Source organism: Nannospalax galili, unplaced genomic scaffold, assembly GCF_000622305.1.
Source record: "Nannospalax galili isolate Female #2095 unplaced genomic scaffold, S.galili_v1.0 scaffold648, whole genome shotgun sequence".
Lineage (NCBI taxonomy): Eukaryota > Metazoa > Chordata > Mammalia > Rodentia > Spalacidae > Nannospalax > Nannospalax galili.
The window spans coordinates 565,437-583,252 of record NW_008360311.1 but is presented as its reverse complement, the minus strand read 5'-3'; the positions used below and the strand labels follow the sequence as shown (position 1 = coordinate 583,252).

General features: G+C 46.3%; 1 protein-coding gene across 5 annotated transcripts in view; it reads left to right on the top strand.

Annotated features, from left to right (window-relative positions):
* Plxna2 (plexin A2) overlaps positions 1–17,816 on the top strand; it is a 214,433-nt gene that overhangs the window by 149,977 nt on the left and 46,640 nt on the right. For 4 of the 5 annotated variants that reach the window (XM_008824794.3, XM_029559479.1, XM_029559480.1 and 1 more), the window contains exons 10-12: positions 3,280–3,480; positions 5,338–5,434; positions 8,810–9,000. In XM_008824794.3, the coding sequence (XP_008823016.1) occupies positions 3,280–3,480; positions 5,338–5,434; positions 8,810–9,000 (489 nt within the window). Of the gene's footprint in view, positions 1–3,279; positions 3,481–5,337; positions 5,435–8,809; positions 9,001–15,592; positions 16,729–17,816 lie in introns of those variants that run through there. The other variant, XM_029559481.1, reaches the window with a different exon arrangement.

Genomic DNA, 17,816 nt, shown 5'->3' with positions numbered 1-17,816 from the left:
AATTTCATTTAGTCTTGACTACTTATAAAGCAGATTCTATTACATATGAAAACCGTGGTTTAACTTCCTATGTTGATCAAACAAATGCAGATGTCAGAACTCAGGTGAAAGTGGCCTTGCATAGGCTCCCATTTCTGATTCTGCAGCACACACACACACACACACACAGAGAGAGAGAGAGAGAGAGAGAGAGAGAGAGAGAGAGAGAGAGAGTGCTCAGTAATCGTATTAACAGTTGTTAACCCAGCCTGTTCCTGCACAATCTCTACATAACCCTCTTTCATGTAATCTAGTTGTCGGGTGTTACTGACACCATTTTGTGCATGAGGAAACTGAATTTCAGTCAAACCATCTCTCAAGTCCTTTTAAGGTGCTGAGCTGTACCTTCCCTAATCCCTGCAGCGGGCGCACATGTGCACGCGCGCGCACGCACACACACACACACACACACAGCCCTTCAGCTCTCTGATGGGTCACCCAAACCTCTGCCTCCTTGGGCAGGATCAGGCTGCAGCACAGTATTAATGGGCAGTGTGCATGAGTATGTACAAATATAAGCATTGAAAGCTCATCTCCTTTCATGGCTGAACCAGGCCTAGAGAGGTACAGATACATAAATATCTTCTTTACATCCATCCCACGGGAAAGATAGAACCAAATAAATCCGATTAGCTTCCCAGGATGCTGGCTGCTTTCACTCTCTTTGAAGTCCAGTGGGTGAGGATAATGCCATTTCTTCATGGAGAAGTTATTTCGAGGACTAGCAAGGTCCCCATCTCAGAATCAGTCAAAGGACAAGTAAATTGAGTGGGCAGTGAGACCCCAAGACTCACAGGGCTCTGTGCCAGATCATGTCCCCTGTGGTAGTCTTGATTCTTCCCCAGGCCTCAGGTGTTCCCAAACAGAACATCTGTTCACCTTCACCTAAATTGAGGTGCGTGCTGAGGAGGCTCCAGTGAGGGGGGAGACAGAGGAGATGGGATGACCTAAAGTCATAGGGAGGTCTGCAAGGTCGTCAGGGGTGGTCAGTGTTTTAAGACTGTTATGAGAATCTTAACATTCTACAAAAACAAAACATTTATGGTTATTAATGTTCTTAGGACAAGAACATTCCCCCACTCCTCCTCCTTCCTTTCTTTTTTCTCTCTCTCTCTCCAAGCGCACATACCATTATACATCAGCCTTATTTCAGGAAATTCATAAATTAAAATTCTAACCTATATTTTGAGGTTGATTTTTTTCTCAGCTGCTAACTGGATGTGCTTCTCTTTTTCTATGGTATCCCTGGGTTTTCTAAAGTTGTATTTTTTTTTTTTCTGGTTATAAATATGTGAAAGACTGTCAAGAGTGCCTGCAGGGGATGAAAGTCAAAGTGCCTTGGAGAGCAGGTCTGAGTAGGCAACTTGAGCAACCACTCCTCAACAGGACCCATCTGTTCTGGGACTCATTATGATTCTGTCCCTCGGTGCGCTGGCCTGAATCCTCCTGTTATGATCCTGTCCCCCACAGAGGTACCACTGGCCCAAGTCCTCCTATGCAGTTAGCTCACAGGCAGGGATAACCCAGGTTACCCTGGAGGTCTTCCCAGCCATCCCAGAGAGGTCTCTATGGGAAATTCCCCTGAACCCAGCTCTGTGCAAATCTTCACTCTCCTCAATATTAAGGCTGTGCCCTCGGTTATCAAAGAGATGAAAAACTGTGGCCACTCTTAGCCCCCCTTGGGAATCAAACTTCTTCTCAAGTCTCCCTTATCTCTTACCAGCCTCCAAAGTTTGAGCTAAAAGGAAACTTTAAGATCCTTTTGCTGTGTTCTTTATTTTCACTTTACATTCACCCTCCTCCAAACAGTGGCTAAGAATCCACTACACATCTGACATAAGATGAAGACTGGAGATGTGGGATGGAAGGGTACCTCCTAGGCCTTAAGAAGCCCACAGCCCAGCAAGAGAAATTAATCCACAGAAATTGTGACTCCCTGGATTTAGTGCAGTTGTGGTCAAATATTCACAGTCCTCCCTGAAGCCAGTGCAGGAAAGGGTCAGGGAAGCCTTCCAAAGCCAAGTTTGAAGGCTGGGTAACAGAAAAGATCAGTTATCTGAATATGGTACAGTAGGGCAGAGGTAGAAGATGGCAGAGATAGGTAGGAGTTGGTCTTTGATAGGGAGAAGAGCATGTTCAAAGGCCCAGCAGAGGAGCCAGTACGAGTGCTAGTACCCCCGAACTAACCATGTGTTCAGTATGGCTATACGATGATGCAGAAAAATCAAAGGGTTCAGAGGTAAGCAAAAGTCAGACCAAGATGGGCTATTGCTCAACACAGCCTGTGATACCCAAGACTTCTAACAGAGATGACCTTGGAGACTATCTATACCTTGCAGGGCGTCCAGAAGTTTTAGTACTCGGACAGTAAATGCCATCAGGATCCTTTGCAGACCTTGTAGCCATGTGAGCCTCCATGCATTCCCAAAGTCCCTCCCTCTAGGAACTAGTGTCCAGAGGAGAACAGAGCCTCCTACAAGAACTCCCCTAACTCATCCCTGGAGATGATCCTATGTGGAGATGTTTCCACATCCCCATCACTGGGGCCACAAGGCTCAGATCTTCCCTGCAGGAGAGAGGGGAGGAGGAGACAGCAATCAGTATAGTGTTGCCTCTGCCTTCAGACACAGAACTGAGGAAAACTGATCTAGCTCTCCCTCTTACATCCTTCTCACAGCCCCTCCCTACCCCACTTCCCTGTTTGGGTTTTGTTTTCCAAAGCAACATGGCATCCATGCAGGGCCTAATAATGAAATGCGATAAAAGGCCAGACTAAGAATTTAGAGCATGGGGGGTGTCCCCTCCTGGAAACCCTGGCTCAGCTAGAACTGGTAGGCCAAGGCTGCAGATAATGACTGCCTCCGGCATTGGACAGTGGGAAGGACTAAGAGGCTGGGGAATCAGATGAAGCAAGAGGTAGAGACATGAACCCATGGAGGCCGTTTCATCCAGTGTCCAGAGATAAAATCCACAGCTTGCCATACTGGTGCTTGAAAATTCCCAAAATTGTAATACACACTCTAGATCCAGGAATACTTGTAGGATAGTGTTGGCAATATCAAAGCCCAGCAAGTAAGAGCGATTTCATTCTCACACCGACTCAACATACCCCTTGAATGAGGTGTAGCCCTTCTCATGGGTGGCCCACTGGGGAACAGGAAGGATCCTGCCCCTGCTCTGACTCAGGTGAGTAGGAAGCTGTAAGTGAAGGACTGATGGAGATCTCTGCTTACTTACCAGGACTGTCCCCAGTTGGTGCCCACAGAGGAGATTCTGATCCCAGTCGGGGAGGTAAAACCAATCACCCTTAAGGCCCGAAACCTGCCCCAGCCCCAGTCTGGCCAGAGAGGCTACGAGTGCGTGCTCAGCATCCAGGGGGCTGTTCACCGGGTCCCCGCCCTACGCTTCAACAGCTCTAGTGTGCAATGCCAGAACAGCTCAGTAAGTATCTCTCATGCATGCCCTCTAGGGTCACAGGAAGCACCCACATCCCCAGGGACAGAGGAACTACAGGCACCCTGTGCTGTGGTGTCGGGAGAGCCCTCATGAGAACCCTGATGATAGAAGTTGAGATTTGGGGTCCTTTCTGAAGTTAAAGAACACCTTTTTGCCACTGGGGAAATTTCTGCCACAGGGAATCAGCCCCACCCAACACCATGTCCCCATGCAGTGTGTGAGAACATCAGAGGGGCATCGCTGGGAGGAAGAGTGCTAGGAGGTAAAGGATGAGGGGAGCATGAAGCTGAGTATTTCAGGAGCCACAAGGGTTAAACCTGCCTAGAATGGCGGACAGAAAGCTCGAGGTGTTTAATTATAATTCTACCCAGAGAAGACCTTTTCCTCTGCCAACTCCTGTCTCTGACTGTGGAGGGTCAGCTCAGAGATGGGGGACAGACAAAGGTGTTGAGGGAAGCTAATTCGCCTGTGAGTGATAAAGAGAATCTGGGCCTCTTATCAGGGAGCTGTCAGATTCTGGGGTCACAGGCGCTTGATAGAATTTGTAATTGGTGGACAACCCCCAAGTACACGGGGAAGGCAGACTGAGGAAACTGGACAACAAAGGAAGGAGGTGGGGAAGAGTGGGCCAGAAGCCGCAGCTGACGACATACCCTCCAGAGCTAAGTGGCCAGTGACTCAAGATGGGCAGCCACCCAGAGGAACTGCCCAGAGTACTTCATCCAGTGCAGTGAGTGCTAAGCCACCCAGAAGGATAAGGAGGGCTTGAAATTCCTCCATGAGGTCAGCAGAACAGGAGGCTCAGGCCCCAGCTGGAGGCCTTTCCTGGTTGGCAGTGAGGCATAAAGGAAGCTGTGGGCTTCTCCCTAGTGGACACTGATCCAATTAAGATCCATTTACAGAAGGAGAGGACAGACTAGAGAGTGCCTGCCCCATAAGCATGAGGACCTGAGTTTAATTTCCTGGTCCTCACATAAAAATGCCGGGCACAGTGACATCTGTTATCCTAGTGCTGGGGAGGAAAATGATGGGCAGATCCTTGGAGTGCATTGGCCAACCAGTCTAGCCAAATCGATGGGCTCCAACTTTGTCTTATAAAATAAAGATAGTGATCAAGGAAAACACCTGATATCAACCTCTGGTTTCCACACACACACTCACATGCACACACACACAAATGCACATACATCTACACCAACACAGAAGAACTCACCAAACATACACACATGGGGGGGAGGAGAGAGGAATTAGGTATCACCCCAGGGCCTTGCCAATCTCTCCACAACTGTTGCCACATGCACTGTTCCAAGTTCTAGGTGTGAGAGAGTCGCAAGGGCATTGACTTTGATTCCCCAAATACACAGACTATAAGAGAGAGTAGATACACCTATGAAAGAATTCACAACAGTTCCTGGGAAGTGCCAGGCTGAAGACAGACAGTGCCTATGCTAGGGATCTGAGGCTGGAGAAGACTGTCAGGAATATCATAGGGGACACAGGGAAAATGGATGAGAGCTGAAGTAGAAGGACAAGGATCAACTGAAAGGATGGGATTGTGGGGAGAGAGCAGCATTCCTTATGAAATAGAAAATCAAATAAGACACAGAGAGGGGCTTCAACAAGTATCTTAGAGCTGGTGGATTCAGCAGTAGAAAAGAATGGAAGCATAAGCCTTTTCAAATTACAGAGAGCACTGAAGACCATACCAGAGGTTTGGGCTGACTCCTGGTGGCCTTAGCAACTAGAAGTGAGGAACAAGGTGTCATTGGGTTCCTTTGGTTGCTCTGAACCCTGGCTCCCTGAGACAGACACCTTGAGAGACATGTGCCCCTCTCCCTGCAGTATCAATATGATGGGATGGACATCAGCAACTTAGCAGTGGATTTTGCAGTGGTGTGGAATGGAAACTTCATCATTGACAACCCTCAGGACCTGAAAGGTAAGCAGCTGTTTCTGGGTGCAGGTTTGATCTTTTCATGACCCTGGAGAAGGCTGGAGCTGGACGGATCAGAGCAGGCTGCTGCTGTGCCTTGAATTTCACACTCTGTCAGTAGAGCTCTTCAGAGGATCCTAAAGCAACATTCAGAGTCATCAAAGGAGTCCTTTTGGGAGTTCTGCTTTATTACAGCCACCAGGTGACTGCCCATTCATCTGCACTGTTCTCTGCCTCCTGGTAGCTTTGAAGTGTCTATGGAACCTGACCTAGGAGAACAGCAGGCAGAGCATCCTGCCAGCTTCCTTGGAAATGGAAATATTGTTTCCATGTGGGCTTTCCTTCCCCTGTCCTCAGCCCTGGTCACCATCACTGTACAAAGAAGTCTTGTAAGGCTGTGCCTCTGGTCCTGAGTGGGTGAGGGATTCACATGCCAACTCAGGCTCACATCTGGAGCAAAGAAGCTCAGTAAAGGGTGCAGGAGGGGATTCCATGAGGGTTCTGTCCTGTAAACTCACATTGCACTCCCCCAAGAGGCAGGCACTGACAAGTGTACCCTTGGGACAAGGGCAGCCCTTCAAGATGACCCAGCTACTGAGTGCTCCTGTATGAGGTACACATTCAGCAATTCATTTGAAATTGTTTTTATTATTTATTTCACTAACTCTAAATGTGTACTATGATTATTTCCATCCTATAGATGAGGAAGTTGAGATGCAAAGAGGCCAAAAGTATCAGATACTAAGAGCCAGGGTTTGAACCAAGACAGTCTTATTTCAGAGATAGCATGCAAGCTTAACATACCAGGATCAGGACCTGCTGCCACTGCTGGGGGGGCTCATGGCATGATTTGAAACCTCTCCCCCACAATGAGCCACATCCCATTACACTTCAAGTAAATGGAGTTGTTACAGCCTCTGCTTCAACCCCTGGGTCACCCCTGGCCACTAAGGCCAGAGCAGAGTCTGCCGGTGCTTCAGCATCTATGGGGAGTTGCTTGTCCCAGGTGCACCTTGAAGTCAGTGCTGCGTAAACTGCAACAGAGACTTACTTCAGCCTTACTTCAGTTGTTTCTGTTTGTCTCCTATGTCTTGTTCCTAGGCTGGATGTTTTTTCACTACTAGGAGACAGAAGATATTTTCCTTGTTACAAGCTAGGTCCCAGAGCTTATACCCAGAGCCTAGATCATGTCCAAGCTGCTACATCAGACTCTCCTGGCATCTACAAGATTCCTTGGGTGAATGGGCAGCCCCAGATTGCCTTCATACTTGTGTCTGCCAGATTCTGAGTGTTGGGAGACACTGTACGTTATATTAGGAACAGTGGGCCACTGCTTTTAAGGACTCAGGTTAAGGTCTCCCCAGGACTCTACAAGCCAAGTCCCACTATTGATGTTTCCACTTGAACCATGTGAGCTCCAACTAATTATGGCACCTCTCCATGTCCTAATGTCCTCATGTAGAGGAAAAACCTGCTTAGGGTCTTCCCAAGAATCCCAGGAGCTCATGGCTAGAGACTGTATGTCCCAATTTTTTAAATGCTTCGTAGGTACTTGCTCATTTTCAGATTCCCATTCCTGCCCTGTGCCTTGGAGGCCACAGCTTGAGAGTTCTTCAGACTTAGGGATCTGTGTGATCTGTGCAGCTGGGACAGGGACACTGGACAGAGCAGAAGCCGAGGAGGGACACTGTAGAAGAATGAAATTGCCTCTCCCTGGGGGCACGTACCTGATCTCCAGCAGAGACATATAGCTGGGTCACGAAAGGTTATGTCACTTTAGCCAGAGGAGATGAAAAGTGACTTTCTGGGTACAGTCATCCTTCAGTAGCCACTGTGAGGTTATTTCCAGGACCCCCAAAGAAATAGTATTTACACATAACCACACACATCCTCCTGTATAGTCTAAATCATCTATAGATGATTTACAGTGTACAATAGAATGTAAATGCAGGATGGAGTTGTGACATGCTATTGTTTACTAAGGAATAATGACAAAAATCAGTCTATACATGCTCAGATGCAGCACAAGTACTTTTCCCCCACATTTGGAGGCTGAATCCATGAGATGACTATATTCTCCTTCTGAAGAATTCTCTTGGATCTCTGAATTCCAAACACTGACAGACAAGGACTAAACCCTTGGTTCATGTCACAGCTCCACTGGATGACTAGATTCTCTGAGGCTTCTAAGTCAGTAGGGGAAAGAGCAAAGTAAAGGATCTGCAGAACGAACATGTGACCTGCTAAAAACTAGTTTGTCTTTTTTGTGAACATGTTCTTCATCCACAGGGCTGTGAACAGAGCTGCATCACTCTGTCCTTACTAGCATTCCTCCAGCCACTTGGACTTTCTTGTGTTTTAATCGAACATGTGACCTGCTAAAAACTAGTTTGTCTTTTTTGTGAACATGTTCTTTATCCACAGGGCTGTGAACAGAGCTGCATCACTCTGTCCTTACTAGCATTCTTCCAGCCACTTGGACTTTCTTGTGTTTTAATCTTATTATTATTTTATGTGTATGAGTGTATTGCCTGTGTGTATGTGAGTGCACCTGTGTCATGCAATGCCGCAGAGGTCAGAAGAGGGCTTCGGATTCCCCTGGAACTGGAGTCAAAGATGGTTCATAGCTGCCATGTGGGTGCTGGGAATCGAACCTGGGTCCTCTGCAAGAGCAGGCAGTGCTCTTAACTGCTGAGCCATCTCTCCAGCCCCAACTTGGACTTTCTTTAAGTGCAAGCTGTCTCTGTTCCCAGACCCACACCATTTCCAGTGTGCCTACTGAGACTCCTTGAGGGGCCCCCATCAGCAGCATAAGCCAGAGAGAGCATCGGGATTCACGTTTGGGACTCACACCTGAAGTAGGCTGGGAAAGGCATTTTACCTCTTTGAGTTTCATTTTTACCTGCAATAAAGAAATGGTTCCACACCTGTCAAAATGTGAGCGATGTCAGCCTAAGAGTACTGCTGGAGTTCAAAGGGAAGATAATGGGCGTGTGTAGGGCATCTGATACATCACAGACCTCCTGAGTACTCACTGTACCGCATCTTATTCAAACCTCCCAAAACCAATGATTAGCTCTATGTTGGAAGTAGATAAACAAGGTTCAGAAAAGTTAAGTACTTTTCATACTTCTAGGAAGCAGAGAAGCCACAATTAAAGCCAGGATCTGATCCAATCTAGAAGCAGAAACTTTCAAATCATTTTTCGTCATGCCTCTAAATGACTACCTACTCAATATTCATTCTCCACATGTTACTCTTGCAGTGTTGATGATCAGTAGTATTATCTGTGGATGGGGACAGGTATGCTGCACCAACAAGCAGAGGATATGTTGATGAGCGTCTGAAGTCCCATTCATGACAGCCACCCTTTCTTTTCAGTACACCTCTACAAGTGTGCAGCCCAGCGGGAAAGCTGTGGTCTCTGTCTCAAGGCTGATCACAAGTTTGAATGTGGCTGGTGCAGTGGTGAACGCAGATGTACCCTCCACCAGCACTGCCCCAGCCCTTCCAGCCCCTGGCTTGACTGGTCCAGCCACAATGTGAAGTGTTCGAATCCACAAATCACCGAGGTAAGTCCCCAGCTTCCAGAAGAGGCGGGGGTAACCAGGACCATGGGAAAGAAGTACATGTGAGAACTCCCGGAGAGAATATATGTAATGTGGAGCTGTGGAAGGACTCTTGTGTACATCCTAGTGGCCTGTGCATGGGTATAAGTGACAGGTGTGTGGTGCATGCACTGGTGCAGTTCATGATGTAGATGTATGTCTGTGTGCCTGTACATATGAAGGAAGCAAAGCCACCCCAGCCACCCTGCTAGGCTGGCTGAGCGAGGTAGGGACAAGATGTTGGCTCCATAGTAGGAACATTTCTGAAAGCAGGTTTAGCTTTCTCAGCAGAAATGTTATTTCAGGAGCTGCAATTAGTTCAGAGGTGCAGAGTTTGAAACAGAAGGAGTAAAGACAGGCCGTATGTTAGCTGCACACCATTTCTCAGGAACTTTTCTCAGCCCAATTTATTTTGTGCATTTTCATGGGAATAAGTAAAGTAATTAATTATAGTAGAAAAAAATGATGCTTCCAAAATAGCAAGTTGCAAAGGAAGATGAACAGGTGATGTGGGGAGAAATAACAACTGCTGGGCTTGAGTGACCCGGAGAGATGCAATTGTGCTTACGTGGTCGGTCTGTGGACCTGTCATGCTGCGGCCCCCCAGTCAATGACTGTCATTTTGTTTTGAAACTAAATTGTGTATTCCTTATAAGGAACAAAGGCCTAGACAGGTAACACATTGGTCTCTGGCACTTAAGACAGCTGAGAGAGGCTGTTTTTATATCTGTCTTTCCTAAGCCATTCCACTGCCCCATCCCTTCCTCATTTTTCCCGAAGTCACCCCACTTCTCCTTATATCACAGGATAGTAGGAAATTTCTTGAGCTCCTGTCTGATCTAATCACAGCCTCTATTCAGGTTAAGGAAAACAAAACCCTCAAGATCGAAGGGATGTTGTAACCTTCAGATGGATTATTTGAATAGGGAGCAAATATTTATTTAATGTGCTTGGCTTTGATACATTTAATCCCTACAACTGTGGGAGGCTAAGTATTCACTGCTCCACTGCACAGATGAAGAAAATGAAGCACAAGTTCACATAGCAGATAAGAGACAGTGCCAGCATTTAAACTCAGATTTAATTATAAAAGTATCATAAATGCTCAATGATTTGCTTAAGTAGCATAAAACAAGTAGTACTTCCCCTTCTTTAATATCCATTCCATTGCTGGTATCTATCAGATAGCTGTGCCCACCCCCTCCACATGTCCTACTTACCATGTCAAGTGCTCCAACCTCCACAACACCAAGGTGAATCCCCCAGGTTCCAGAGGAGTGGACCCAGGACCGTGGGAAGGAAGTACAGTGAGCCTTTGTGCTTGAGTACCTGGAGCAGAGTGCATTTAATCTGGAGGGGAGAGAATGTCTGCTGCATCATTCTTTGACATAATGGGCTTACGCAGGTACAGATCCTGCCCCACAAAGAGGGGGTGGCTTTGGTACCACCTTATACTCAGATGTGGGCAGTGGCTATGACTGCTGACTTTTTCACTGGACCAGAATGTTTGTAAGGGGTGTTGGCATGCTCCAGCCTCTATTCTCAGACAACTAGTATCACAAGTTATTTGGAACTTTGTGGCTTCTCCATTCTAGTGATTTCTCCCAAACACTGGCCTGAGAACGTGCACTGTTCTGTGCAATTTGTCTTTCTGCTGTGGTTGTCGGTCTCTGTACCTTTCAGCAGTTGTGGTGCCTGGAGCTTAAATTCTAGAGGGAATTGATCGTCAGCACCTCCTACCTCTGCAGGCTCTGGAACTGAACAGCCTGTTGTCTGTCTGCTTCAGAGGCTTCTACAAGCCCCAAGGCAAGTTGCTCACAGGGAAGCTTCTGCCTCTACCACCTACCCTGATCATTGACCGGGGATTGACAGGCTGCTCGGTTCACAGAGGACACCCAAGTTACAGGAGGCTAATTAACCCCCTGAGGTAATTAGGCTGTAATTGATTTTGCTACTGAATGTATCTGAAGGAGTAGGAGCTCCAAGGTTCCTGCTGCTGATTTTCATGTTGAGGCTGTTGAGACATGAAGGGCGTCTTTGGGAAGAGACATCTGTGTTATGCTCCAAACCACTCAGTGATAATCACTCTGGACGGGACGTATGGGAGGGAGTACCTAAGCCTGAATGAGTAACTGATCCTATTTTCTTTCATCTGTATCTCTAACCCCCACCAGACGCTCCTTCATCTATGTCGTTTTCTGATTCTTTAGTTTGTCACTTTGGAAATAATTTCAGATTTATAAACGAGGTCCAAAAACAGTGACTTTTGGGGCTGAAGAGATGGCTCAGTGATTAGAAGCACTGGCTGCTCCTGCAGAGGACTGGGTTCCTTTCCCAGCACCCACATGGTGGCTAACAACTGTCCTTAACTCCAGTTCCAATGCCCTCTTCTGACTTCCATGGGCATTGCACAACATGGGCGCACTTACACACATGCAAGCAATACACTCATATACATAAAAATAAATAATATGAAAGTTACTGTTTTAATTTTACCTTCACCCAGGTTTTCCAAAGTTACCATCTTACAGAGCCATAGTACAATCATCAGTTAACATCAACACAGGAATACCATCCAACGTACCGGCCCTGTTCACATTTTCACAGTTGTCACAATGACATTCTTTCTCTGATCAGAAATCCAACAAAGTCTAATCTGGGATGTGATGTTCCACTGTGACATCATCATGTCCTTTTAGTTCTTTAATCCATGGTCCTAATATTTTCCTTTAATGACCTTCATGGTGTTAAAGCGTCTAGGCCAGTCATGTTGTCCAATGTCCCTCAATTTGAATACATCAAATGCTGCCTCTCTTGATTTAATTCGGGTTATAAACTTTTGGCAGGAAGCACTACAAAGAAAAGAGCACAGAAGCCAACTAGAAGGGGATCTGCATGGTCATATCTGAATTACTTTCAGCAAGAAAATCATGATCTTCACTGATAGAATGGAGTAAGAATCCAGTCATTGCTGGTGTGAACAAACATTTAATTTGAATTTGGGTGTGCTTATTTATACTAGAATCCCCGCTAGTAAATACAGAATTGTGGAAACAGAAAGTCACCATTTGTGATGTGCATAGTAATAATTGTTGGCAGGATGGTCCATGGATGCAAGTAGGAATATGTGAAAGTTGATGAGAAGTAGAACACTTACCCAGTTCTGAGCTCTCTTCCCATAGATGATTAATTACACTGGAAACAATAGTGACTTCTCGGTGAAGAAATCTGATAGACTTCACCTTAACCAAAAGATCAGAGTTAACGTCCCCAGTAACAGGAAAAAAAGAACCCTGTACACCTCCTGGTAGAATGTCCCTTAAAGACCACAACCTCTTTTCTATGGCTTTTTTTTTTTTTTACAAGAATGTATGATTTGTTCAAAGTAATCTTTAAGAGGAATCAACTCATTCTCTTCAGCTTTCTTGGCTGTTTCTGCTTTTTTATAAACCTCATAATTACTGAACTTCTATGAATTAACACTCTTATAGATATCTCCCTCATCTTCAGAATATGTCTTGTCCTTAGTGCCATCACTTAGGGCAGCCAACAAAAGCTACTTATTTGATAATCTTTCTGGACGGGTGAGAAGAAAGGGATTTACAATGACCTGTATCCAATCCTCAAAAAAACTGGGGCTTAAAGTGGTGTTGCCCTGCCTTTGAGCAGAGAAATAACCTTGAAGAAGCTATGCTACAGGGGAAAATGTGGGCTCGTGAGCAGTTAGATGAACAGCTATGTTCTTCCTTAAATCCTCCTTACCCTACTGTCTCCATAGCAATGAAACCCACCCCTAGAGACCCATTCATTATTGAAGCTTCATGTAGGACAACTTGTACAGCCTATTGAATTTCCCAGTTTGTATAAACCTCAGGTTAGGACCCCCTCAGGACTCACTGTCTGCTCCTTCTCACCAAGTCATGGTAGGATAATGATGCTGTCCCAGTGGGAAGCCTCCAAGGCTGCTTCTGTTTCCAGCTGTCACCCAGGAGTCTGTACACATGTCACCTGTTAACCCTAGGAACAGGACACATGTTGAGAACTGGAAAGCCCACAATGTGCCTGGCCCACCATGGTTCTATTCTCCCCTGGGCCACGAACCCAAGACCTTAAAGAGGAGGCTATTATTAATTCCCACAAGAGACATGTTCCAAGAAGCTGTGAAAAGACAGGATCTAACAGAAAGGGAAAGGAGACAGACTGTATTCTCAGGAAAAGAAATGTGAGAAAGGGAAAACGACTCAGAAATGCATGTGACAAAGGTCCTGACTCCAGTCTCATGTATTTCCTAGGGTCGTCATAAGAAAGAACCACAGATAAGGTGTCTTACACAACAGAAATATATTCTTTCAGTGGTCTGGAAGATACGCGTCCAAAGACAAGTCTGGGTCCCTAGGAGAACTGTGAGGGAGGGTCAGTGGCAGGTCTCTCCCCCAGCTTCTGGGCTTTGCTGACACCTTGTAGATGCCTCACCCAGCCTCTTCCTTCTGTTCACATGGTGACTGTCTCCTTGTATGTCTGTGCTCTAAAATATTTTTAAAGTAAGGATACCAACCAGATTAGATTAATGTCCACTCTAATGATTTCATTTGATATGATCACTTGTCTAAAGACTGACTCCAAGTAAGGTCCCTGTTGATGGTGCTAGGAATTAGAGTTTCAACATATGAAGGAGATGATTCAATATTTCAAAATGAGAATTATAAGCAAAAGGAGAGAATGCCACAGCTCATTGGGAAATAAATTGATTCTCTTATCAGTGAATATTTATTTGGCAACCACTGCGTGCCAGGCACTGTACTAGAGCTGGAGCTGATGGTTGTCAAAGCACTGAGTGAGACCTGGGTGAACACAGCTTCTTCCAGTACAACTCCAGCCTTGAACACTGGCTACCTGGACAAGGCTGGAAACTGCCTTCCCCACAGACCGTTCTGCTCCCTCTAAAGAGTTTAGGAAAGGAACTTCTAACCCACACCCTCGGCAGCAGTCTCCTCTCCAGAAAGGAGAACTACAGCAGAGATGTGGGTCTCCAGAGCTAATGAAGATGCTATCTCAGGCCAGAGACATAAGCAGGGGACACGGTTCTAATTTGAGGTTCAATGATCATAATAGCTTTCCTTTATCATGACTCTGCTCTGTGTACCTTGCATCCTCACTCTCCAAATAAGACGACTGCAATTATAGGAAGAGCTGGGGAAATGGTGCCCATGGAAGAAAATAACTTTCCCAAAGTCACACATCTGGTTAGTAATAGAAGAGAGGTTGAAAACTAGGCCATAGGTCATGGGGAAAGAGAGTATTCTGTGGCCAGCACTCTCCCACCTCAGTGTATGTCTGTGTCAAGCACCAGAACCAACTGGAAGATACCAACAGTTGCCAGACATGCTGAGTCATCCTTTGGAATGAGTCTTAAAGTTTATCATCCTTTGGAATGAGTCTTAAAGTTACCTGCACCTAATTGTCTTCCTATACATAATTAGGTCCAACTTCATTACTATCAGGAGAAACAATGAGGGAACACAATGAGGGTTACATGTAAACTTAAGTTAACCACCTTTTGTCTTCAGGCATAGTCTTTTATTTAAGTCCCATCAAAAGTGTGTGTGAAGCTTTACTCAATAGGTTTTGACCTTTGCTCACCAGAGCAGTAGTGGCAGAAGTGAATGTTGGCTCTCCTGGATTGGGGTCTGACCTCTCAGGCATCTCCACCTAATGAGAAAAGCTAGAGAATGGAACCCAGGTGATAAACACCTACAGGCTAGGACAGAGATCAGGCAAAGCCAGACACAGCAGGCTTGAGAGGCAGGGGAGAAATCCCAGAGGTGGTACCTCATGCAGTGACTAGGAGCCCATCATACTTAAGATGTGTTCCTGAAGTTACCCACTATATTTCCCAGCAAGAGTGCACTGCTACCAGGCAGCAAGGGATGGGCTTCACATGAACTTAGAAGTATAAACTTCACTTTATGAATTTTTCAAACTCAGTAACTTTCCCAACCTCACTAATCCATGCTTAGGGAATATAAATTCTCTTTAACATCATTTTAGGTACATGTACCTGGGACAGAAAATCCATTGTGGAAAACAGTATACACTGCCTTCCAAAACAAAGCATAGGTAAATTTTTTTGTCTTTTTGAGACAGGGTCTCCCTGTAGCCCCAGCTGTCCTAGAACTTGCTATGTAGACCAGGCTGGCCTCAAACTCACAAGTGCTGGGATTAAAGGTGTGCCCCACCACACCCAGTACATAGGTAATTTTTTTATATTATAGTAGTCTGAGGTGATCTATCCCTCCTGCCTCCCCCTGCTCTCTTTGTGCCAAAAGAGATTGTTTTTACCCAGACTCCCTCAGATGCAAATACATTTGTGAAACTTCTTGAGAAGTTAGGACAGTTGTAAGTACTTAGCCACAAAGCTGCTTTTAGGAAAAGCCAAAATCTACCTGGCCAGGGCTGGAGTGACTCACTGCAAAGTTACCAACACGAAAAGAAAGAAGTCAGCCAGCTTTCCTGAGAAACAAGCCAGTACTCTGATCTCCTGTTCATTTATTTGCAGGCCTCATTAATATAACATCACTGCAACAAACAGCTAACGGGGGATGGTGTCAAGATGAATAATGGAGTTACTCTGCTGAGATAACAATTAGGTTTTGAATGTGCTATCAGCTAAGACAGAACCAGCAAGGAGTCACGCCAGGCAGGAGAGCTGGCGCCACTGAAGCCATAGATTTCTACGGAGCTCCCCAGCCAGCTCTAGCAACAGGGGAGAGTCAGCACTCACTGGCACACACTCTCTCGCAAGTTGGAAAACACATGACCATTTGCAGTCTGGGACCAGCCTCTGGGTGGATTTGGGAGCCAGGATAGAATGGAAACTTGCATGTATGCAGCTGACATCACTGCTCTCCAAAGAAGTCAGAAAAGCACTATGGTTACAGGGAGGGAACAAGGATTGGCTACACATCCACACATGTCTACATGACTGCTCCTGGAACCCCAGTCTGACATGGAGCATCTAATACACTTCTTCCTCCCACCCAAAGGATCCGATGCCAGTATCTTCTTTGTCTCGCAATACCAGCAGTGAAGATAGGATTGACACCACAGAGACCATAAGGAGGGCTACGCAGGCAACAGAAAGGCAGCATCCAATGCTACAAGGCAGGCTGTGCACCTACATCAAGACCCCATCGTGAACAATGCCCATCCACATAGGAAGCTCACAAAAGCAAAGCCATTTTTCCCTCCAGCCCTTAGCTAGGCTAGTTTCTCTCTGAATTTCTTAGTTTTCAAATGGTGATGAGAAAAATAGCTACATTCACTAAATACACCTTATACCTAACATTATATGTGTGACCTCGAAACACAGATCCATGGAACTTATTAGTCCCATTTTACAGATGAGTCACCTGAGGTGCTATGAAGAGTGATAACTGTCTTAAAGTCACATTGCTAAATTTTAAAGCCAGTATTTAACCCTCAGCGCCTTGGCTCCAGGGCCATGCCTTTAACCTGGGTACCACCCTTGCTACGCACTGAAACAAAATTCTCCATCTCGAGTCAGAAAAGAGAAAGGAGCTGACACCGAGTTCTCCTGGCCTCTGCAAAGAGGGAAAGAAAGGAGTTCTGCCCCAGAGTTGTCTGGGGAAGCTGCACATATCTGGGCAGACAGAACAGGACAAGGCCAAATGGGGAACGCAGAGGAGAGGAGGGAGCTGATGCTGGGAAGCACCAAGTGGAAAGGACAGGAGGAAAAACAGTGGACAGCAAACCCCAAACCAAGACTCCTTAGAAAATAGGGAGGTATGGCCTCAGCCAAGGGAAAGGGGTGATGTTGAATAGAGGGATCCAAGGAGAGACCGAGGACGGTGACTTAGGCTCTCTGCAGGGTTAAGAACACATTAAATATATCGTTAGGTGTATCATCTGCTTTCTGCCATTCTGTGTGCAAACCTCAGCAGGTTCCTTAACCTCCCTAGGACATTACTCCCCACCTGTGAAATGGGAATAATGAAGGCACTACTATAGTGACTTAACGCCTAAGTGTGACACAATACATAAAGCCCTAGGTACAATTCCTGACTCATCCTGGGCACTTAAGAAAGAGCAGGCATCATTATCAGAGAACTCTCCCATTCCTGGAGCTGATGGCTTGCTTCTGTCTTCTCCCTCCTTGTCTCTGTAAGCCAGGAAACAGACCCAAAGATGACAGGGAGTCTAGGATGCAAACCAGACTTTGTGAATCACCTACCAAGCTCCTCTGACCTCAAACCCCTACTCTGAGGGGAGCCCCAACTCTGCCCCTCCAAGGCACTGCCCAGGCCTGGCCTGATTCTGCCACTGTGTGCAGCCAGCCGAAGCACTCTTCCCCAGGCTGCCAAGTCCCTAGGACCTCCAGCACCTCCCACTGTGCTCCCTGGTTCAGCCCTTTGCATCTCCCCAGCTGTAATTAATCAGCTGCATCTGCTCTTACCCTAGAGCAGCTTTGTGGCACAATTCCCTCAAAATGCTCAATTAGTGACTGCAAGAATGAGGATGGCTGTGGCATCACAGTGCTGCTTTCCAGGTCATGGCACCCATGAAGGAGAACAAACATGACAGAGTCCGGCAGGAATACAGACTGAGCTGAAGTGCCCCAAGGGTACTTGTTAGGGTTCACTGGACTGTATAGCTGTTGAGGTGGGGTCTGAGCAGGTGGATAAGTAGCTCCCCAAACCAGAGGATTCAGAAGCTTTGAGAGGCCCCAGCAAAACATAGAAATCTTCCATTAGTCATCCACC